Raw genomic sequence first — 22803 nt, 5'->3', positions numbered from 1 at the left:
GGTGGGACCAAAGAAGGGTTGTTGGGAAGGAGAAGGAGGATGGAGTTGTTTTCCCTGAGGCAGGCGCTGGTCCCTGGTGTTGGCTGGGCTCTGTTGGAGCCAGAGGTGGAGGTGGGCTGGGTCCAGGACATCCCCCAGGTCCCGGCGGGCATCGGCTCCCTTGGGATTCCTGGAGCATCCTGCTGAATCGTGGCAACCAGCAGGAACGGGCCGGTCACCTTGCAGTGGGTGAGCTGGGCAGGGGAGGGACTGGATGTCACCCCTGTCCCTAACGGGGACTGAACACAAGCCGACACGGGGACTGTGCTGTCCCCTGGAGGGTGGCGCCAGGCAGGAGGGGACCCGGCTGCCCCACAAGCTGCTGGTGCTTCGGGGGTGGCCGGGGGGACCCGAGGAATTGGATCTCCTGCCCCCATCCCCATCTTGCCTCTGGGAGGGAAGGGAACAGGAGGGGGCTGCACCCTCCGTCCCCACCGCCCCCCTGCCAGCAGCTGCCAGGCAGAGCCGTGCCCTTGGCAGCCATTCCGGGATTCTTCCGGGCTTAAAACTCCCCGTCCCTTCCCATCAAGAGGGATTTGGAGCCGGAGAGAGGGGAGCTTAGTTCCCAGCTCGCCCATTAGGGCCGGGAATTAGGATCCATTAGGGCTCTTTCGGGAGCCCTGCCCTACATCCGCGCCCGCTCGGGCTCTAATGCCCCGCCGGCCCTGATGTAAGTAAAGTGCAGGGGCCGAGATTGTGATCCCATTAGGCGGGATTAGTGCCGTGCCAGGGCCTGGCATTAGATTGTCATCGGCGGGGGTTGGGGGAGAGAGCTGGGACTGTCCCTGTCCCTGTCCCTGTCCCTGTCCCTGTCCCGCTTCCCTGTTGCCAGCCCTTGGAATCCCATCCGTCACCGCCGGCAGCCCGGCTCAGCCCCGGGGGCACGATGGGCACAGAGGGGTTTGGTGGCACCTTTCCTCGCGGAGGGGACAGCGCTGGCGTGGCAGGGGGGTGGCACAGGAGCTCCGCAGTGTCCCGTGCCGCCGGCAGAGGTGCAGATGTTCCCGGAGACGCCCCTCGCTGCCGCCTGTGTTTGGAAAGTGATGGATTTCTGCACCAACTAATTAGCCTCTAATTAGCAAGCGGAGTGTAAACAGTCACAACAGATGGGGGAGAGGCGGAATGAGCAGTAATGACCCTTCGTTTGGGGGGACGTGGCTGTCATCGGCCGGGAACCCTCCCCCTGGGCCCGGGGCCGGGGGAACGGCAGCTCCCATCCGTGGCGACATGGTGAGAGCTCCATGAGCCTGGATTTGGTGGTGCCAGGGCCTGTCAGGGAGGGTGATGTCCCCAGGGAGCAGAGCTGCGATGGCTGGTACAGCTGCAGAGGGAAACTGAGGCCGGGGTGCTGCAGAAGGGGCTGGTGATGAGGGGGACAGTGCTGCTCAGCATTGGGACCCCTCACTCTTCTCCCCTCCAAGAGCTGGTGTGGGCATCCCCTGGGATCACCAGGAACACCTGGTCTTGTCCCTGGAGGCCCCTTTGGAGGCCTGGAATCAACGAGCCACGTTCCCCTCCCCGGATCCCTCCTCTCCTCCAGCCAAGCCTGGCACTGGGTTGGGAGGAATCCCAGGAGGATGAGGACGATTCCGCTCGAGCTCGGTGCCACCTTCACCCCTCACAGGGGACCCCCAGGATGCCCGCTGCCCCCTGCCGTGGTTGGGCTGGGTTTGTGTTGCTGGGGGCAGGGGAGGGGCCGGGCCGGGGCGGCCGCTGTGCCCTTGGCGGGCAGATCCCCACGGAACGATCCCATGCCAGTGGAATTAGGAGCCGCCTCTCCTCCTCTGCGCCGTTTTTCACCCCTTAATGCAGAACAGATGGCTCGGGCGCTTCAAAGCGTGATGAGCCTTAGCTGCTTAAAATCAAATTAGGATGGATGCAAACGGCGGGCGGGCCCAGGGGAAGGTGCACCAGCAGCACCCTGCTTCCCAAATGCTTCCCAAACACCTCCAGGACACCTCCCAGGTGCCTCCCAGGCACTGGCTGCTGGCTGGGTGCAGGGGGGGCACTGGGCACACCAGGTCTCAGTCCCACTGTGCCCTCGGAGTGCTCGGCTGGGCCCTGGCAGCACAGCCTGGTGGTCCTGAGGGATCAGCATTCCCTGGGGACCAGCCCGCTGTGCCGTGCTTGGATGCTCCCTGAAGCTGCATCATGCCCAGTGGATGCCAGTCTGGGGCACGGCTCATTTACTGGGTTCATGCAGGAGGTGTTTGGCTCCAGAGCTGCCATCTGGCTGTGCCACGTCCCCATCTGGGCACGGCCGTAATCCCAAAGTCTCCAGGGTGGCGTGGGCGACGCCCCGGCCTTGCAGGTCAAGCTCTGCCGTGGTGGGGACATGTGCGGCCACCACCGTGCACAGGTGACACAGATCCTGCTCTGGGGTGTTCCTGTGAGCCCTGTGGCACCTGTGTCCCCGCTCCTGGGGCACCCTGCAGGGCTGCCCTGAGCTCCACAGGCCAGGGAGCAGCGTGGCCGTGGGTGGGGCTCGCAGCAGTGGTGCCAAACCCACAGCCAGGGCACCGAGCTGCCAGTGGGCACCACCCTGCCCCTGTGCCACCCGGGACACGCTGGGCTGCCATGCCCTGATGCCCCAATGTCCTGATCCATCCCGGATCTGAGGCAGGGACACCAGGATCGGTGAGGGCTGCCCCTTCCAGCTGGCGCTGCTGAAGGTCAGAGAGGAAGATTAAATTGATGAGCCACAAGCTGCTCCTTCCCTTCCTAATGACTCACCTGGCATCCAGCACCACCGTGCCCTCCCCTTTGCCAGGCAGGATGGTGCAAATCCACTGGGCATTTCCATGTGGGTGTGCAGGAGCCAGGACTGGGGAGAGGGACCCCCAGTGCAGCCCTGGGGGTGTCTCTGGGTGCCTCTGGCTCCCACAAACTCCTGTCACACCCCCAGGGTGATGGGCAGTGCCTTGGTGCTGCTCCCAGGGATCCACGGCAGGAATTCAGCTCGAGCAGACAAGAAAGCAAAGCCCTACCCCAAAGAAAAAACCCAGAGCTGTGATTGAACGTGCACTTGAAAGCTGCTGGGGAATATGAATGTGCCTTTGAAGTAAAAGGGCTTCCATTTGTTAAGCAGAAAATGGAGCTGTGTGGTTCGATTTATAGTTTTACTTAGCAAATAAAACAGGAGAGGAGTAAGTGGTTCTGCCTCGCTCGGCTCGCAGCCCCTCCGCCCCTTCACCCCCCGAGTTAAAAGCTCGGAGATGCTACAAAGGGAGCCGGGAATAAAGCAAAGAAGCAGCTTAGATAAACCTGCAGCGGGCTGAGCCCTTGTGGATGGGCTGCTGGAATGGTTCAGGGAGGGACAAGGCACAGGGAAGGGGGCTGGGTGGCCTGGCTGGGGTGGGGAGGGGGCTGCGGGGTGGTGGCGATGCCAACGGAGCCACGGAATGCTTTGGGTTGGAAGGGACCTTAAAGATCATTTTGTTCCATGCCCGGGCAGGGGCAGCAGTGCTGAGTGATCCCTGGGGCTGGTGGGATGTGGGGCCCTGTAGTGAAAATGTGGTGACCCCCAGATGCAGGGAAGTGATGATGTCTGGCTCCAGATCAGAAGGCTGAAGGATGGCTTTATTAAAACTATACTATATTAATTAATATACTATTTAAAGAGATACTGTAGTATTCTACATACTTACTTCCTACCTGTCTAATTAACTAACAAACTCGTGACTCTCTGCTGAGAGCCCGAGCCACAGCTGGATCCCACTGGTCACTGACCCCAAACAACCTTCACCAGAATCCAACCCAGCAATCCCTGCAGGTGAACAATCTCCACACCACATTCCACATGGGGGAAACAATCAGAGATAAAGATTGTTTTCTCTTCTTCTCGCTGTGCTTCTGCTGAGAGACAGAATTACACCTCTGTGTCCAGAGAATGGGGATGTCACAGGGCCCTGATCCCTCTCCCTCCTCTCTCCATAGATGATGTCTCCCCGTACTTCAAGACGGAGCCGGTGCGGAGCCAGGTGCACCTGGAGGGGAACCGGCTGGTGCTGACCTGCATGGCCGAGGGCAGCTGGCCCCTGGAGTTCAAGTGGCTGCACAACAGCCAGGAGCTCACCAAGTTCTCCCTGGAATACCGGTGAGTCCGGAAAATACAATCAGGCCTCGGCAGGGGCTGCCCAGGGAGGCTGGGAGTGCCCATCCCTGGAGGTGTCCAAGGCAAACTGGAGGTGGCACTCAGAGCTCTGGGCTGGGGACAAGGTGGGGATCGGGCACAGCTGGGACACGATGACCTTGGAGGTCTTTTCCGGCCTCAGTGACTCTGGATTCTGAGTCCTCCCGAGCATCCGTGGCAAATCCCGCCCGTCATGCTGGTCCCTGGCAGGTGCCAGTGCCAGGGCTGCCATCCTGGGAGGCGGCACAGAGGCAGCACTTGGCAGCCCGCGAGCTGTGGCTCTGTTTGCAGAGCAAACGGGACTTTAAGCAGGTCAACAGCGGGGAGGAGGTGTTTGCACAAGCGGATTAACACCTCAACACCGGGCTGCGGATCACAGCCCCCGGGGCTCCCTGGGAGCAGCCGGACCGGGAAGGGGCCAGGCAGGCTGGTGTGGGAGAGAGCCCAGATCCAGCCCCGTGTGCCAACTGATCCTGGCACTCAGCCACTCCGGCCCCTTGGAGATGGCCTTTAAATCAAGGCGGGCACCTCTCGCCGTCTCCTCTGAGTGTGTGTGTCATCCTCTGTGTTTTAATCAATAATTCAGGTGGAGACAAGCCGTTCCCCCTTTCCAGGCATCAAATCCAAGGGCTTCATGTTGCTACAGCAACACGGGGCTGCTCCGGGATGCCGGGAACGCAGGGAGAGTGCCTGGGTGATGTGCTGGGATCCTGGAGCCCGGGCCCTCCTTGGGGACTGTCCCCTCCTGAGCCGTGGTGGCTGCAGCTCTGCAGTGCCCCGAGTCCCTGGCTGTGGGCTGGGGGCCCTCTGGGCCACCCTTGTCCCTGGTCATGGTGTGGAAGTTCAGAGACCTGTTGAGCCCCACCATTCCCACAGCTCTCTCCTGCTGGGAATGCAGCTCTTTCCCAGGCAGGAGAAGGCAGTCAGGACCTTGATCCCGGACCCTGCTCTACCCTGGGAGTGGGTTGGGGTGCCTGGGGCTCACCTCCAAACCCAGAATGGGCATTCTGCCTTCTTTTCCTGAGTTTCTCCTGGGTTTGATCCGTGCCTCAGTTGACCCTTCAGTAGGAAAGGGCCCAGCAGCGGTGTCTGTGCTCCAAGGACTCCAGGCAGCTCCACATCCCTGCATCCCTGCTCCAAGGTGACTCCCCTCCCCTGGAGCCCTCAGCTCCAGCATCCAGGCAGAAAGGATTAAGGAAGAAAGCAAGAAACCAACCAAACAAACACGTGGGGAAAACCCAAACAAACGCAGCGCAGCCAACGGAGCAGAGAAGCCACCGTGCAAAATCCCTGCTGGGCTCCCCTGGAACCTGCCAGCATCCCTTGGCTCTGCCCGTGGCTCCGTGGGGATTTGAAGTGTGGAGATGAGGGTTTGGCTCTCTTGCCTGGCACTGGAGGCTGCTGGTGAGAAGGCGAAGGACCAAAATTAGTTATGATGGGCAGAAATTGAATTTTAATAGAGCTGTCGGTGGCGCGGAGCCAGCCCGCTCAGGCAGTGGGAAGGTTGTAATTAAAAGTTAACGAGTTTAGAAACAGAGTAATCCTCGGAGAGGGGAGGACTGGTGCTGATGGCCGGGGAGACCCAGGGATGTTCTTGGCCACCTGGGGCCGGGGATGGCTCCGGGTTTGGGGTGCACCAGTCCCTCCCAGCTCGGTGCTGCCGTGTGTCCCCCGGTCTAGGGACAGGAGGGCATTGCCCAGAGCCCGGCTGTGCCCATGAGGAAGGCTTTGGAGAGGACAGTGTGCTGCAGGGGCTGTGCCCAGGGACTGGCTGGGCTTGGTGGCATCACCTCGTGATTCCCAGCCAGGCTTGGTGGCATCAGCTCACGGCTCCCAGCCTGGCTTAGCAGCTTCGCCTCGTGGTTCCCAGCCAGGGCTGTGTCTCCAAGCATTCCATCCTCATCATCCTCACTGCTGCTCCCCAGACCCTCTCCTGAGCAGGGCATCCCTCCGGCTGCAGTGGCGCTCGTGCATTTCCCATCTGGGGGGCTGTGGGCAGGGGCTCGCTGTCCCCCCGGCCCCCTGGAGCCGCCCCACTCGGTGCTCGCGGTGGTCGGAGGAGCTCACGCCATGTTCCAGCCGCTCTCCCGGTTTGGCAGCGTTTCCATGGCGACCGCGCTTTCCTTCCCGCAGCGGTTCCGCCGCCACCGGAGCGGCTCTTGGCGTTCGCCGAGGGCCAGGTGGGCACCGGGCTCGGCCCGTCCCTGGCCCCGAGCCGGGCAGGGCCGCGGCGGTGCCTGTGCGTGGAGCCGATCCCCCGGGAGCATCCCTGGGATCACTCGGCTCTCTGAGCATTTGGAGCCGACCTCCCCGAGGAGCATCCCAGGGGATTCGGTGTGATGAGGGATCCAGAAGGACTGGGGAGGGGCAGCAGCCCGGGGCTGTGTGCTTGTGGAGCCATCCCCGGGGGCTGTGGGAGCTTGGGCACCAGCCTGGCTCTGCGTGTGACCGTGGGCTCATCCCCCCGGGGCGTCCCTGGGGATGGAGCATCCCAGAGCATGCAGAGCTGTCTTCCCTCAGGAGGATCCTGGGGGGCGGAGCAGGATGAGGGACCCCCGAGGGACTGAGCAGCAGCCTGGCTCTGTTTGTGTGTGTGTGTGTGTGGAGATGTCCTCCCTTGGGAGCATCCCTGGCGTTGTGGGGGGCTCAGGGATCAGCCTGGCTCTGTGTGTGCCCACGGTCCTGCGATCCCAGGAACATTCCTGCTGGGTGGGATGGCATCAGGGACCACCTGCCTTCCCCTCTCCTTGCTCCCCCCCATTCCCTGCTGCTGGCATGGGGTGCACGAGGCCGTTTTCCCACGGGATCCCTGCTGCCTCCCGCTCTGGGGGCCCGCAGGGACACCCCTCCCCTGCCCTCTGAGGTGACAGCGGGCTGGGTGCCCACACGCTCGGGTGCCCTGGCCCTGCTGCCCAGGCCCAGCTCTGGTTTTGCCTCCAGGATCTCTCCAGTGCCGGGCTCTCCGGAGCTGCTCGTATGAGGAATCACAACATGCAAATCAGGCAGCTTGATGTCTTTAATGAAATCCTCGGAAGGAAAGCACTTCTCTGGTGAATTGAGGATATTTATTTCTCATACAAGAAATTTAACATGCAGATTAGTTGGGTCTGGTAATTTATCACATGAGATTGTCCTATTAAGGGCTGCATCGAGTCCTGCTGCCTTTGGAAATTACCTTACACATAGATTACCTCTGGACAGACTCCCATCCGCTGAGATGCATCTTCTGCCTCCTAAATCAGCCCTCGTGCCTCTCCTCATGGCCTCCACAGCTGGTGCAGGGGTCCAGCAGCTACTGAAGGATTCCCTGCCTCCTCTCAAGAGCCCAGATCCGCTTTGCTGGAGCTTGGAACGGTGTAATTCCATCTCTGACTCCGGCTGGCTTTGCCCCAGCTCCCCTCTGCCAAGCAGGGCTGGCACAGCTGAGGCAGCCCTGGGGTGGGTTTTCCAGCACGTGGTGTCTCTGATCCATCTCCATCTCCTTCCAGGAGCCTTTTTGTGTGGGCTCACCGAGATTTGGGGCAGATTTGGGGCTCTTTCAACCCCTGCTCCTCCCTGGGCTGTTTTGGGGTGTCCCCAAGGATGCAGGGACACAACTGTCTGTGCACACAGGACTCTGACGTGCCTTCATGGCCTGGTGAGGATCCCAAATGTTTGATGTCCAGAGTCTGTGCCCAAATTATGTAAAACACAGAGCCAGGAGCCTCTGAAAATCCCAGACCTGGGGCAAACAGGATGGATCACCCCGGGATTCCTGCTGGGAGCTCATCCCTGCTCTGGTGGGCCCAGCTCTTTGCCAGCCCAGGTGTGAAGCCCATCCCTCTGCCTTGGGGAGCTAATTACCATGCAATGAGTTAATTAATGGCACCTGAAGAACATTGGAAGGGTTGCATCCAGGCTGGGTGGGGGCTCAGCAGGGCTTTCCTGGTTCTTGTGGCTCCAGCCTGGTCTGGGTCACCTTTGGCACCACCACAGGTGGCAAAGCCCCAGGAGTGCTGGTGAGGAGCGTGGGCAGCATGGGGGGGGTGGCTTTTCCTGGGAATGTTTGTGCTGGGGAGGCTCCTGCCTGTCTCTGTGCCTTGTTTGGGACTTCGGGGACACTTGAATGTTGGCATGAGGAGCCGTGGGCACAGGGCAGTGGTGCCAGTGAACCACAGCAGTGCCAGGGCGGGCAGGAGGCACGTGGTGGGGTGGCAGCGGAGGGAATCTCCCTGCTGGGACCCTAGAGGGGCTCAGGAGCCACGGTGGAGGGGACAGGGGACTGTCAGAGCAGGAGATGCCACCGGAGCTGGGAGGTGGCCAAGCTCGTGCTTAGCAATGCACCAAAGCCCTCCGGATGCCGCAACACGGATCGAGGCTCGCTCCGTCCCTGCTCTGCAGGAAGGAGGCTGATTAATACACGGGCATTAATTATTAAATGGCTCATTGTTCTGGCAGGGCCAATTGAGGCAGCGATTTACGGGGCTGCCAATTCCCACGGCCGAGGGAAAACACTCCGGGCAGGAGGAGAGGCAACGGCCACGTGGATCCAAAGAGAGTCTGTTGCCATCGGGAGCTAATTGAGATCCAATAGCTCAGTTAAGCGGGGCTGATGGAGCTCCAGGGGGGTGCTCACAGCCTCATCGAGCGCTGGCCCCGGAGCAGGGGCCGGGACACGGCTGGGATGCTTCGAGTCGTTAAACCTCTGCTAAGTGTGTTTTAATGCTCACTTGACATTTCATTATCCCACAGTAACTATTCAAACACGCGTCCCCTCCAGAATTAATTAGTCGTTATACAGGATATTAATCAAAGGGGACTGTGCCAGTGTGCTTCCATCCCAAATCCGATCCAGCTGTTGCTGTTACTGGGCGGCATTGGAAGAACCTCACAGATTTCTGCGCTCTTCTGGCTTTCAATTTGATGGATCAAATCCTTTGGCTGCTGCTTTTCCCGGCCCTTCTCCACCCCCTCAATCTAAGAATAATTCGGCAGCGTCAGCCCCACGCTCCTCAGCAACCCTACGATAACAGAGCCACGGCAGCAGCCGGGGCTGGGGCACGGCGGTGCCGGAGCGATGGCAGCAATCCCGCGGGACGGCACGGCGAGGAGCTGGGCACGCTGCCGTGCCCTGCCCTGCTGACGGGATCAGGGATGGACGGACGGACAGACAGGTTGTCATTCCCAACATGCGGCCATCCATCTGTCAGGCAGATCCGGTGCCAAAGCTGCTGCTGCAAACCCGCCGGTCCCCCGGGCACGGGGCTCCTGCCCGCGGAGCCCCCGCCTGACCCCGGGGCTGAGCGGGACACAGCCGCTTCCTGCCGGAGCCGTGGGGGTCAGTGCTCGCTGTGGAAGGGCTTTTCCCCGCGGACCATGCCCTGTCAAGCTCTGTCTTCTCAGAGAAGCCAAACAAACCCCTGGAACAGCGGAGTCAGCAGCGAGGGCTGCGCCGGGAGCTGGGCCAGCTTCACCTCCGTCCCGGCTGGAGCGGGGGCGGATGGACAAAGCCACCCGGCCGGGGCACCGGCAGCAGTCCCAGCTGGAGGAGCTGCTTTCCTCGCATGGAACAATGGCCCTGGAACGCCTGGCCACGGAGCTGTGGCACAAACTGGGGGGTGGGGTGGCATCCCCCCGCTGCTGCCTGCGGCACGTCCCCTGTGAGGGGGTGGCAGGAGGGTGACATTGGGGGTGAAATCAATTCCCGTCCCCTCCTAGCCAAGCGTGATGGGGGAAGGAAATCGAACCCGAGCGGTCTTGGATAAAAGCCTCGGTGGAAGGCGAGCGGAGAGAACAAAGTCTGAGCTGGTTTGGTTGATGACTGCGGGCTGGGCTGTGCCGGGAATTGATTTCCTTTCTCCGGGCTATTTTCAGCAGCTGAGGTGTGTGTGGAACTGCTGCTGCTTCAATAACTCCTCCAGCTCCCGTGTGTGGGGACCAGGCCCCCTTAATTGGATCTGCTGGAGTGTCCTGGGCCGGGGGACACGGCTGCCTGTGCCCATGGAGGTGTCCTGCCTGTGGGGACACCGGGCTGTGCACTGTGACCCGGTTTGTCACAGTGCCACCTTGGCTGTGCCGGTGCTGGTGGCTTTGCATCGTCCCCATCTGGAACGAGGGTCTGGAGGGGACGCGGCAGCGAGGACACGGATCTGTTTGGGGGCCACACGTGTCCCTCTGCTGCTGTGTGTCCATCCAGCCATCCGTCCATGGGCGTGCGTGTGCTCGGGAGTCACGGCGTGATTTATGAGCGAGGACACCGCAAGGAGAGCGGGCCCATTACTCCTGGCGTCTGCAGCCGTTCCTGACAGCTCCGTGGAATTGAAATATCTTATTTAAAGCCTCTGGGGAGCATTTTTAAATATCAGCCGTGACACTCAAGGACTCGTTCCCAAAGGGCACCCTCCCTCCTCCCGCGGGGACGGGTGACCCCGGCACGCCGCGTGGGTGGGCGGCTGGCTGCGTGTCACCGCGGGTTTGGTGGCAGTCCCGCCGTGCCCGCCCCGTCCCCGCGGTGCCGCCGGGCGAGGAGGGAGCCCGGTGTCCCCTGTCACCCTCTGCCGTGCGGGGAGGTTCCCCGCTGCGCTCCCGGCACGGGCAACGCGCTCCTCAGGTCTTATGAAAGTTTAATTTACGCTCGGTTCTCAGAAGAACAAACAAAGCTCTGCCGAGAGAGCCCGCGGCGGGTTTTAACGCAGGATTAGATTTTGGGCAAGGAGGGGCTGAGCTTGTTTTATTTATTCCCTCTCTGCTTTATCTCGCAGCGCTCCCCGTCGGGGACGGTGACCCTGCAGCGCCTGCCCGGCCCCCCGAGGCTGCCCCGGCCGTTTTAGGGGGATGACACAGGAGCTCCAGGGGTGGGGACTGCCCGGGGAGGTCTGGTGGCAGCAGGGTCCGGCTTGGGGACCGGAGCGGTCGAGTGGAGATGTGGTGATTTCCTTTATCTCCTCACCGGCTGCTGGCGCTGGCCGCTGATAAGGGCCGGCGTGGGGGTGATAAGGGGGTGCAGCCGGGATTCATCGGAGCAGTGCCGGACTTGGCCGCTCTCAGGTCCAGGCTGGGTGACACCAGCAGACCGCAGTGTCACTGCTGGGGCTGGGGCAGGGCTCAGGACAGCGGCTCCCAGCCCCTGGACCGGGAGGGTGACAATCACAAACTCGTGCACAATGGAAGCACCTCCAGTGTGGGTGGCAGCGAGGGACACTGGGGTGTCCCCCAGCCTGCGCCTCCTGCAGCAGCTCCTCGGGGAAAGGAGCTCCTGGCACGCGTGCAGTAAATCGGGAGGCTGTGCAGGACCTGCAGCCTCTCCGGGAGCTGTGGCAGTGACACGGATGTCCCCTCACTGCTGATACCCCTCCCGCAGGTACATGATCACCTCGCTGGACCGCACCCACGCCGGCTTCTACCGCTGCATCGTCCGCAACCGCATGGGAGCGCTGCTGCAGCGCCAGACCGAGGTGCAGGTGGCCTGTAAGTGACCGTGGGGACCGCAGGGGGACACCCAGCTCCCGGCGCTGGGGGACAGCTCTGGTGTTGCTGCCACTCGTGGCCAGCACGTGCGAGCCTGCAGCATCCCTGGGGTGGTACTGGCAGGGACATCGGAGCATCCCTGAGGTGATGCCAGGAGGGATGTCTGGAGCATCCCTGGGATGACCTGGCAGGGACATCAGAGCATCCCTGGGGTGGTGCTGGGCAGGGGCATCAGAGCATCCCTGGGATGATGCCAGGAGGGATGTCTGGAGCATCCCTGGGGTGATGCTGGTGAGATTTAAGGAGGAGATGAGAGTGCTGAGGCCTGGGATGGTGGCTCTCTCCCCCAAAAGGGTCCTGCCCCTCTCTGTCACCCCTTGCCTCTGGGATATCCCCAATCCCATCCCCTTAAACACCTCCTGAGGAGCAGTGACAAATCAGGAGGATAACGAGAAATTAATAAGGCAGCTGTGCTAACAACTAATGATAATGGTGAAGTCGTTAAAAAAGGATTCTTTACATGTTTTTAATTACAGCAATTAAGGAAGTCAATAAAAATCCCCTGTCCCACCCCCCTCCTCCATGCCCCCCGCTTCCCTCAAGTCTCCCACAACTGCTGCGTGCTTCCAGCCTGGGAATGGCAGGGTGGGATGGAGGCAGCGGTGCCACATCTTGTCCCTGGAGTCAGGGTCATTCTGGGGTGCCCCTGGCATGGGGGGGAACGGAGAGAAGCTGGGGAACCCCGGGACAGGACCCTCCCTGCTGTGGCTGCAGCCTGTCTGTGGTGGGGACACTCAGACAGGGGTGACGGATGGAGGGATGGATCACCAGGAGCAGCCGGTGGGATCTGAGCCACCCCCACATCCCACACCCTGAAGCCAGCCGAGGAGGGGACCAGGAGCAGCCCCTCAGCACCATCCCCCGGGGAGCCCATCCCACAGAGCCAGAGCCGGCGCTGCGCCCCCGGGCGCGCCCCCAGCCCCTGGCACGGTTCTCTGCCCTGCTCTGCAGACATGGGGAGCTTCGAGGAGGGCGAGACGCAGCAGAGCGTGTCCCACGGGGAGGCGGCCGTCATCCGCGCGCCCCGCATCGCCAGCTTCCCGCAGCCGCAGGTCACCTGGTTCCGGGATGGACGGAAGATCTCCCCCAGCAGCCGCGTGTGAGCACCCCCAGGATCCCCCTGGAACCGCCCCCCAACATCCCGGGGGCTGCACTTCCCCCTGTCCCCACACTAAGGGTGTTTAACCAACATCTCGAGCGCATCATGCTAAAAGCCAGGGACAGGCTCGGTGACTAATGGCTCTGTTTGTCACCAGAGAAAGGGATTTCTTAACAAAAAATGAAAGCAAAGAGGGAGGAAGGCGGGGGAGAGGGTGGGATAGAGGCAAACACGGCACACACGCGTGTGCCGGGTGTCCCCACGGAGCTGTGGCAGATCCCGGTGCTGCCGGAGCCCCGGCAGCCACAGCCGGCAGGAATTGAATTTGTCACCCCCATTATGCAGGAATTGAACTGGTCTCCTTTCGATTTGCAAAGCGGGATTGAGGAGATAAAACTCCTTTATCTCATATTTAATGGTAAAAAAACATATTCCCCCCAGCATTTTATGTTTCCAGCAGATTAGATTGTTCCAATAAGTAAAAAATGAAAAAAAAAAAAAAAAAAAGGAGAAATCCTTGGAATCTGCACTGGCCTGTGGGCTCTGCTTGGACAGAGGGGTGCAGGGCTTGGTCCCCCCATCCTGGGGCTGACACTGGGGGGGGAGGCTGGGGGTCCCACGTGGGTGCTGGGTGGGGAGTGAGGGTCCCAGCTCATTGGGTTCTCTCCCACCACCCTCTCCTCCCAGAGCCATCACGCTGGAGAACACCCTGGTCATCCTGTCCACGGTGGCCCCGGACGCGGGGCGTTACTACGTGCAGGCGGTGAATGACAAGAACGGGGACAACAAGACGAGCCAGCCCATCACCCTGACCGTGGCCAGTGAGTGTGGGGGGCACTGGCCCCCTCCCCCCAACCCCTGCCTCGCCCCCCCCAAATTTAATTTGCAGTAAATCTCTTCGGAGGCTCCGGCTTCTGCTGACTTAACAGTTCAGCTGCCTCAGAATTTATTTAGGCGCTCGTGGCTGTGCTGCAGGCGCTGCTGTGCCACAGGCAGAGCTCCTGCTCCAGCTCCTCCTCCTGCTCCAGCTGCATCCGGCCCTGCCCCGGGATGGGCTGTGGAACGGGGGCTGCAGTGTCACCCCATGGGCACCCCTCACTCCTGGCCGTGTCCCCCCGTCAGCTCCTGGTGCTCTGGAGCAGCCCCTGCGTGGGGGTCACCTCTGTGGCTTCATCCCTCCAGTTCCTTTGGGCCCCCCAAGACTTCCAAGGGCCCCCCAGCCCATTTGGGTGGTGACAGCCCGTCCCATGGGATGTGCCCTGAAGTGACACCAGTCCTGTCACACTCTCCCCATCTCCCCTGCTGCTGCCCCACAGCAGGATAGGTTACCCCTGTCTGTCTGCCTGTCTCCCATCCCCATTAATCTGTTTTCCCGTCCCCTGGCGTCCTGGAGCTCCATAAACATCCCGGGGCCCTGTTTATGGATTCAGCTCTATCAGCAGCTTTCGAGCCGATCGCGTTTTTACAGCGCCTACATGAGGGTTTTTTATTGTCGCCATCATTTTGCTTCATGGACTCCCTGCTCCCTCCTCCCTGCTGCCACCAGCCTGGTGGCCCTGCCCAGGCGTGCCGGGGCTCCCACGGGAGGACACAGCTTAGGGACACCTGGGAAGGCACCCTGATGCCACCAGGTCCCTGTCACCTTTGTCTCCTCCAAGCCGAGCAGCCGGGGATTTGGGTGCCCTCTCCGGGGACACCCCAGCGAGGGCAGGGGGTGCTCATGGCTGTCCCTCTGGCCTCCTCCTCCCCAGACGTGGGTGGCCCGGCTGATCCCATCGCACCCACCATCATTGTCCCACCCAAGAACACCAGCGTGGTGGCTGGGACCTCGGAGGTGACCATGGAGTGTGTGGCCAACGCCAGGTGAGCCGTGGGGTGGGGATGAGGATGGGGAATCTCCCTGCTGGCATTGCCCAGCCTCGGGGCTGGGCGCTCCTAAATCTGCTCCCACACACTCCTGGAACCTGCGGGATGGTGGGAGGTCCCTTCCCACCCGAGTCCTGCGGGATGGAGGGAGGTGGGATCCTCCAGGGAAGCTGGAGCTGGCTCTTGACACACCCTGGCCCCACCCCAGGCCGCTGATCAAGCTGCACATCATCTGGAAGAAGGACGGGGCGCCCGTGTCCAGCGGGATCAGCGACTACAGCCGCCGGCTGACCATCCTGCACCCCACTCTGAGCGACAGCGGCTTCTACGAGTGCGAGGCTGTGCTGCGCAGCAGCAGCGTCCCCGCCGTGACTGCCGGCGCCTTCCTGTCCGTGCTGGGTGAGCTCCTGCCCGTGCTGGGTTCTCTCCTGCCCGTGGGCACCTCCCTGTCCGTGCTGGGTTCTCTCCTGCCCGTGGGCACCTCCCTGTCCGTGCTGGGTTCTCTCCTGCCCGTGGGCACCTCCCTGTCCGTGCTGGGTGAGCTCCTGCCCGTGCTGGGTTCTCTCCTGCCCATGGGCACCTCCCTGTCCGTGCTGGGTGAGCTCCTGCCCGTGCTGGGTTCTTTCCTGCCCATGCTGGGTTCTCTCCTGCCCGTGGGCACCTCCCTGTCCGTGCTGGGTGAGCTCCTGCCCGTGGGCACCTCCCTGTCCGTGCTGGGTTCTCTCCTGACCGTGGGCACCTCCCTGTCCGTGCTGGGTTCTCTCCTGCCCATGCTGGGTTCTCTCCTGCCCGTGGGCACCTCCCTGTCCGTGCTGGGTTCTCTCCTGCCCGTGGGCACCTCCCTGTCCGTGCTGGGTTCTCTCCTGCCCGTGGGCACCTCCCTGTCCGTGCTGGGTGAGCTCCTGCCCGTGGGCACCTCCCTGTCTGTGCTGGGTTCTCTCCTGCCCGTGGGCACCTCCCTGTCCGTGCTGGGTGAGCTCCTGCCCACAAGCAGCCCAGATGACACGTGCCATGAGCTGGGGTGGGCTCAGCCCCGGGCAGGGATGGGAGGTGACAGGAGGGGCACTGGTCAGCCCAAGGACCCTGGGCAGAGGCTCTGTCCCCGTTCCTATTTCCTGGTTCCCTCGGCAGAGCCCCCGCAGTTCGTCAGGGAGCCGGAGAGACACATCACGGCCGAGATGGAGAAGGTGGTGGCCATCCCCTGCCAAGCCAAGGGTGAGCGGCTCCCCCGGCGCCCTCCGTGTGCTGCCGCCAGCCCGTGCCTGACGTGGCTGTACCCGTGCAGGTGTCCCCCCTCCCGAGATGGCCTGGTACAAGGACGCTGCCCTCCTGCAGCTGGAGAAGCTGTCCCGCTTCCAGCTGCTGGAGGACGGCAGCCTGCAGATCAGCGGGCTGCTCCCTGACGACACCGGAATGTTCCAGTGCTTCGCCCGCAACGCGGCCGGCGAGGTGCAGACCACCACGTACCTGGCCGTGACCAGTAGGTGCCACCCCCGCCTTGCCCTGGAGGTGCCCTGTCTGGGTGGTGGGCGGGATGTGCCCCTGGATGAGTCCCTCAAGGGGCTTGGGGACCCCGGGAAACTCTTCTGGGTCAGGTCCAGGCCGGGCACAGAGAGGGAATTCAGGGGGGGCTGTGCACCTCTGTGCCCCGCAGGCATCGCCCCCAACATCACGCGGGGTCCCCAGGACAGCACGGTGATCGACGGCATGTCCGTCATCCTCAACTGCGAGACCTCGGGGGCGCCGCGCCCGGCCATCACCTGGCAGAAAGGTAAAGGGCTGGGGACGAGCCTGTCCTCGCTGCCCTGGGGCTCGGTGACCACCGCGGCGCTGACGGGGCTCCGCCGTGTCCCCAGGGGAGCGGGTCCTGGCCAGCGGCTCGGTGCAGCTGCCGCGCTTCACCCTGCTGGAGTCGGGCAGTCTCCTGGTGAGCCCCGCGCACCTGCCCGATGCTGGCACCTACACCTGCCTGGCCACCAACTCCCGCGGCGTGGACGAGGCCTCTGCAGACCTGGTGGTCTGGGGTAAGGGACTCCCGGTGCGCCCTGCCCGGCTCCGGGCACCACCCCGGGTGCTGCGGGATGGAGCTCTCCGGGGATGGGCGCTGGGTTTTGTGGGTGCAAACGGGGGCTGTCCCTTGCCGGTGCCACCCCCGCAGTGCCAATGGGTCATTGTGTCCCCCCGCAGCAAGGACACGTATCACGGACCCGCCACAGGACCAGAGCGTCATCAAGGGCACCAAGGCTGTCATGAGCTGCGGGGTCACCCATGACCCCAGCGTGGACGTCAGGTGAGTGAGAGGGTCGGGGAGTCCAGGCACCCCCGGGCTGCCCACCTGGCTGCTGTCACCGCTGTCCTAGGGAGGGAGATGGGAGTCTCCTTCCTCAGCCCCGCGCTGGTGGTCCTGCAGTGCCACCTGGTGCCCTGCGACAGCGAGCCCCTGGTCCCCTCTGTTCACTGGGGGGCTCCGGGGCAGCAGCACACCTGGCTCCCCCTGGCACAGGTACGTCTGGGAGAAGGACGGGGCGCCGCTGGGCCCCGAGAGTGGCCCCCGGGTGCGCCTGGACGAGGCGGGCACCCTGCACATCTCCCAGACCTGGTCGGGTGACATCGGCACCTACACCTGCAAGGTGATCTCAGCCGGGGGCAACGACTCGCGCAGCGCCCACCTCCGTGTCCGGTGAGACCCCCCTTCCTCATCCCGCTGGCACCCCCGCCTGGGGTGTGCCCCTTCCCTCCCTAACCCCCCTGTCCAGGCAGCTCCCCCACGCCCCCGAGAGCCCCGTGGCCGCCCTGAGCCCGCAGGAGAAACGGGCCATCAACCTCACCTGGGCCAAGCCCTTCGACGGCAACAGCCCCCTGCTCCGCTACGTCGTGGAGGTCTCCGAGAACAGTAAGGGGCTGCTGCCACCCCCCCGGCGCCGCTGGCACTGGGAGAAGTCCCCAGCGTCACCCTGGTGCAGGGGATGCTGCGGGGAGCTTGGGGACCCCAGGACTGGTTAGCCAGGCGGGGGACCCCAGTGTCCGGCAGGTCAGGTCCCCACCCTGCTGTCCCCTCTCCCCCCAGACGCGCCCTGGACCGTGCTGCTGGCCAGCGTGGACCCCGAGGTGACGTCGGTGACAGTGCGGGGCTTGGTCCCCGCTCGCTCCTACCAGTTCCGCCTGTGCGCTGTGAACGACGTGGGCAGGGGACAGTTCAGCAAGGACACGGAGAGGTGAGTCCCGCCCGGGGGTCCTGGGGGGGCTGGCGACCCCGGCTGCTCACCCCGCCCTGTCCCCGCAGGGTGTCCCTGCCCGAGGAGCCGCCCTCTGCACCCCCCCAGAACGTCATCGCCAGCGGCCGCACCAACCAGTCCATCATGATCCAGTGGCAGCCGCCCCCCGAGAGCCACCAGAACGGGGTCCTCAAGGGCTACATCATCCGGTAGGTGCCAGCGGGGGTGCCCGGGGGTCCCAAACCTGCTGTTGGTGGGGACAGTGGCAGCTCTGATGGCTCCTGGTGCCCAGGTACTGCCTGGCCGGGCTGCCCGTGGGGTACCAGTTCAAGAACATCACCAACGCCGAGGTCAACAACCTCCTCCTGGAGGACCTCATCATCTGGACCAACTACGAGATCGAGGTGGCCGCCTACAACAGCGCTGGCCTGGGGGTCTACAGCATGAAGGTGACGGAGTGGACCCTGCAGGGAGGTAGGCAGGGACAATCAGGGGTGGGCAGGGGCTTGGTGGGCACCCTGGCAGCAACAGGCGGTGGGACGGGAGGCAGGAGGATGGGTGTGGAGGTCCCAGGGGGACTGGGATGTGCTGGGCAGGGATGACCCGGGGTTGGCACCCAGCTGATTGGAGGGGACCTCGTGGAGCTGTCCCCGTGAGCTGTCCCTTCATCCCGGCAGTGCCCACGGTGCCTCCAGGGAATGTGCAGGCTGAGGCCACCAACTCCACCACCATCCGCTTCACCTGGAACCCCCCCAGCCCCCAGTTCATCAACGGCATCAACCAGGGCTATAAGGTGAGGGTGATTCCCAAAAACGGAGCAGCCTGTGGGGAAAACTTGGTGAACCTTCACAAACTGTCTTGGCTCCTCCTCGCCGAAATCCCGGATTTCAATTGGCTCTCTCCTGACTGTTAAAATAATATTTACTGTTATTTAACACTTGCATGGGCTCGGAGTCTCCCACGCTCTGTAATTAATTCCAAGTTGCAATTAATTCAAATTTACATTAATGAAATTGAATTAAAACATTAAACTTGTGTCTTAATCCACTCGAAAGAAGTTCGGGAATTTAATTGCCGCTGAATGAGATAACCAGCGTGAGCAGGATATTTAACATTCTTATTAAACGCCACTTAGTATTTTTGATTAGTATTTTTAAGGCCTAATTAGTGTTTAATTAAGTTGCTAGAGGCTATCTTGCACAATACCAATTAAATGCCCAGCCATCCCTCCTGGATGCGGGCAAGGGGGGAATCCCGTTATCGATGGAGTTAATCACAGCTCCGTAAGCAGCGCTGGCACAGGCATCGCGCCGTTAATTGATCGTTAATCAACGCCGAATTAACAAGAAGGAGGCCGGAGGTGGTGTCTGTGGCACTGGGAAGCTTCACCCCCGTTCCCTTCTGCCGCAGCTCATCGCCTGGGAGCCGGAGCGCGAGGACGAGGCCACGGTGGTGACGGTGCGGCCCAACTTCCAGGACAGCGTCCACGTGGGCTACGTGGCGGGGCTGCGCAAGTTCGCCGAGTACTTCACCTCGGTGCTGTGCTTCACCACGCCCGGGGACGGCCCGCGCAGCCCCCCCCAGCTGGTGCGCACCCACGAGGACGGTACGGGGAGGCTCCGACCCCCTCGGGATGGACCCTGCCCGCCCCCCGCCCCACCCGGCTCCGTCCAAGGGGAGCCCCCCTCCCCGCTCGCTCCTCGCGGGCGTCCCGTGGGTGCCGAGGGATCCTGCGCTTGGGTGCTGAGTCTGGGTGTTTTTGGGCAGTGCCTGGCCCCGTGGGACACCTCAGCTTCAGTGACATCCTGGATACGTCCCTGAAGGTCAGCTGGCAGGAGCCGCTGGAGAAGAACGGAATCCTGACGGGTAAGGGAGCAGCGGCAGGTACTGGCTTTGTCATCGGTCCCTTTCCCATCCCACAGCATCTCCCCCTTTTCCCGTCCCATTCTCCCCCTGCAGCGTTGTCCCGTGTCCCACTGCCACCCCGCAGTCACACTCGCGTGTCCTTTTCCTCCCCCGCGGCATCTCCCCTTTGTCCTGCCCTCTCCCCACCCCGCAGCATCTCCCACCCGCCCTGTCCCACCCCTGTCCCCGCGCAGCCCCCGGGGTGACGCTGCAGGGGTGACGCTGCAGGGGTGCATTCCAGGGTACCGGATCTCGTGGGAGGAGTACAACCGCACCAACACGCGGGTGACGCACTACCTGCCCAACGTCACCCTGGAGTACCGCGTCACCGGCCTCACCGCCCTCACCACCTACACCATCGAGGTGGCCGCCATGACCTCCAAGGGACAGGGACAGGTCTCCTCCTCCACCATCTCCTCAGGGGTCCCCCCAGGTGAGCACGGTGGTGTCGGGGTGCTGCAGGGCTGTGCGCGGTGCTGGGGGCAAGCGGCCGGTGCCACCCACCCTGCCCTGTCCCCACACAGAGCTCCCCGGTGCCCCCACCAACCTGGGCATCTCCAACATTGGCCCCCGCTCCGTCACCATCCAGTTTCGCCCGGGTTACGATGGCAAAACGTCCATCTCGCGCTGGCAGGTGGAGGCACAGGTACGGGGTGGCTCGGGAAGGGGGTCAGGGGGTGTTTGGGGCCAGCTCCCCCCACTCACCCCGCTGCCATCCCACAGGTGGGCCAGAATGGCGAGGCTGGCGAGTGGGGGCTCGTGCACCAGCTGGCCAACGAGCCCGACACCCGCTCCATGGAGGTGCCCAACCTGAAGCCCTACACCTACTACAGGCGAGTGCCAGGGCGGTGCCCCGCTGCCATCCCTGGGTCCCCCACCGTGACCCCCTCATCGTCCTCCCCAGGGCATGGAGCCCTCTTCCCCACACCGTGACCCCCCCTCTCCTCTCTCAGTTTCCGCATGCGGCAGGTGAACATCGTGGGCACCAGCCCCCCCAGCCTGCCCTCCCGGAGGATCCAGACCCTCCAAGCCCCCCCGGACGTGGCCCCTGCCAACGTCACCCTGAGGACGGCCAGCGAGACCAGCCTGTGGCTGCGCTGGATGGTGAGCGGGGTCAGGGGGGTCTGCGCCTGCGTGGGCTGAAGGGGGGATGGAGCCGGGGGGGCTGTGGGACATGAGCAGTGACAGTGCCTGTCCCTGCCAGCCCCTCCTGGAGCAGGAGTACAACGGGAACCCCGACTCGGTGGGGTACAGGGTCCGGTACGCGCGGGCGGACGGGCGGGGGCCGCCGGCGCTCCACGTGATCCGTGACCGCGTGGAGCGGGAATTCACCATCGAGGACCTGGAGGAGTGGACGCAGTACCGGGTGCAGGTCCAGGCCTTCAACGCCATCGGCCCCGGGCCCTGGAGCCCCCCGGTGCTGGGACGCACCCGGGAGTCAGGTACTGCTGTGTGCCTGAGCACTGGGCACCCGCCTCGGCCAATCCGGCCACTGACCCTCTCTGCTGCCCCCCTCCAGTCCCCTCGTCCGGCCCCAGCAATGTGTCAGCAGTGGCCACCTCGTCCAGCAGCCTGATGGTCCGATGGAGTGACATTCCCGAGGCTGACTGCAACGGGCTCATCCTGGGCTACAAGGTGAGCTCCTGCCCGTGGGCAGCAGAGCTTTCCCTGGGGGAATCACCCTGCAGGCTGTGGGGTCCCCGGCTGTGCCACCCCCAGGAGCCGGTGGCCGGGCTGTGTCACACGGGCTGTGTCACACGGGCTGTGTTGCAGGTGCTGTACAAGGAGAAGGGCTCAGAGGCCCGTGCCCGGTTCTGGCTGGCCGAGGGCAATGCCTCCCACAGTGCCCAGCTCACCGGGCTGGCCAAGTACACCCTGTACGAGATCCGGGTGCTGGCCTTCACCAGGATGGGCGATGGTGTCCCCAGCCGGCCTCCTGTCCTCGAGAGGACACTGGATGATGGTGGGTGACAGCACCTGGGTGGGCTGGGTGATTAATCCCCTCCTATCCCTGGGTGATAAATCCCCTCCTATCCCTGTTCTCTGGGGCGATCCCTCTCCCCCTGAGCAGGACACCCAGGGTTCCCAGGAGGTGGCATCTGTCACTTTTCCCCACTCCCCGGTGACTCCAATCTCTCCCCCTGCAGTGCCCGGGCCCCCCGTGGGGCTCCTCTTTCCTGAAGTGAGGACCACCTTGGTGCGGCTCATCTGGCAGCCGCCGGCAGCCCCCAACGGCGTCATCCTGGGTAGGCGGGGAGGACCCCGGGCGAGCCGCGCTGGGATGCTCTGCAGAGGTCCTGCGGGGGCAGGGATTGTCGGACACCAGCTCCCTGGGGTCCCCTGAGCATCTCGGAGCCCTCAGGGGTGAAGTTCCCCGCTCGGATGTTGGTCCCGGGCTGGGTGTGAGCTCCCCCGTGAACAGTTTGGGGTGGCGCGGGGAGGGGCCCAGGCTGGTGTCCCCTCCCCAGCGCCACCACTCCGCTCCCTCCCCGCAGCCTACCAGGTCAGCCACCGCCTGAACACCTCGGCGGTGACCGCGGCCGCCGTGGAGGTGCTGGATGCCAGCGCCCGGCAGTTCACGGCCACCGGCCTCCAGCCCGAGGCCACCTACCTGTTCCGTGTCACCGCGCAGACCCGCAAGGGCTGGGGCGAGGCGGCCGAAGCCCTGGTGGTCACCACCGAGAAGAGAGGTAACGATGGGGAGCCCGGCCGGCGGCGGGGGGCTGGCGGTGCCCCCGCAGTGCTCCCAGCCCCTCGCCTCCCCCAGCCCGGCCGCAGCCCCCCGGGAAGCCGCTGGCGCAGCAGGAGGAGGTGCGGGCCCGGAGCGTGCTGCTGTCCTGGGAGCCGGGCAGCGACGGCCTCTCCCCCGTGCGCTACTACACCGTGCAGAGCCGCGAGCTGCCCGACGGCGACTGGGCTCTGCACTCCGCCCCCGTCAGCCACAACGCCACCGCCTTCGTGGTGGACAGGTGAGGGGCTGGGGGCGCGGTGGGTGTCGATGCTTCGGGTGGTTTCCCCGTGCCTCAGTTTCCCCATCATGT

At 63.5% G+C, this 22803-nt stretch overlaps 1 protein-coding gene across 1 annotated transcript in view; it reads left to right on the top strand.

Moving 5' to 3' along the window:
• SDK2 (sidekick cell adhesion molecule 2) overlaps window positions 1–22803 on the top strand; it is a 45204-nt gene that overhangs the window by 14861 nt on the left and 7540 nt on the right. Inside the window, exons 2-30 of the mRNA XM_053994785.1 lie at window positions 3976–4135; window positions 11511–11617; window positions 12629–12776; window positions 13464–13597; window positions 14528–14639; window positions 14851–15041; window positions 15774–15857; window positions 15928–16122; window positions 16297–16413; window positions 16499–16666; window positions 16830–16932; window positions 17146–17322; window positions 17399–17535; window positions 17710–17857; window positions 17926–18066; window positions 18150–18331; window positions 18535–18650; window positions 19268–19463; window positions 19625–19723; window positions 20004–20195; window positions 20287–20408; window positions 20486–20595; window positions 20716–20866; window positions 20967–21204; window positions 21282–21397; window positions 21536–21725; window positions 21910–22008; window positions 22258–22452; window positions 22530–22731. Of these exons, the coding sequence (XP_053850760.1) occupies window positions 3976–4135; window positions 11511–11617; window positions 12629–12776; window positions 13464–13597; window positions 14528–14639; window positions 14851–15041; window positions 15774–15857; window positions 15928–16122; window positions 16297–16413; window positions 16499–16666; window positions 16830–16932; window positions 17146–17322; window positions 17399–17535; window positions 17710–17857; window positions 17926–18066; window positions 18150–18331; window positions 18535–18650; window positions 19268–19463; window positions 19625–19723; window positions 20004–20195; window positions 20287–20408; window positions 20486–20595; window positions 20716–20866; window positions 20967–21204; window positions 21282–21397; window positions 21536–21725; window positions 21910–22008; window positions 22258–22452; window positions 22530–22731 (4330 nt within the window). The remainder of the gene's footprint in view (window positions 1–3975; window positions 4136–11510; window positions 11618–12628; window positions 12777–13463; window positions 13598–14527; window positions 14640–14850; window positions 15042–15773; window positions 15858–15927; window positions 16123–16296; window positions 16414–16498; window positions 16667–16829; window positions 16933–17145; window positions 17323–17398; window positions 17536–17709; window positions 17858–17925; window positions 18067–18149; window positions 18332–18534; window positions 18651–19267; window positions 19464–19624; window positions 19724–20003; window positions 20196–20286; window positions 20409–20485; window positions 20596–20715; window positions 20867–20966; window positions 21205–21281; window positions 21398–21535; window positions 21726–21909; window positions 22009–22257; window positions 22453–22529; window positions 22732–22803) is intronic.

The sequence above is a fragment of the Vidua macroura genome, chromosome 19 (assembly GCF_024509145.1).
Source record: "Vidua macroura isolate BioBank_ID:100142 chromosome 19, ASM2450914v1, whole genome shotgun sequence".
In the NCBI taxonomy this organism is placed as follows: Eukaryota; Metazoa; Chordata; class Aves; order Passeriformes; family Viduidae; genus Vidua; species Vidua macroura.
This window is presented reverse-complemented; position numbering and strand designations above follow the sequence as displayed.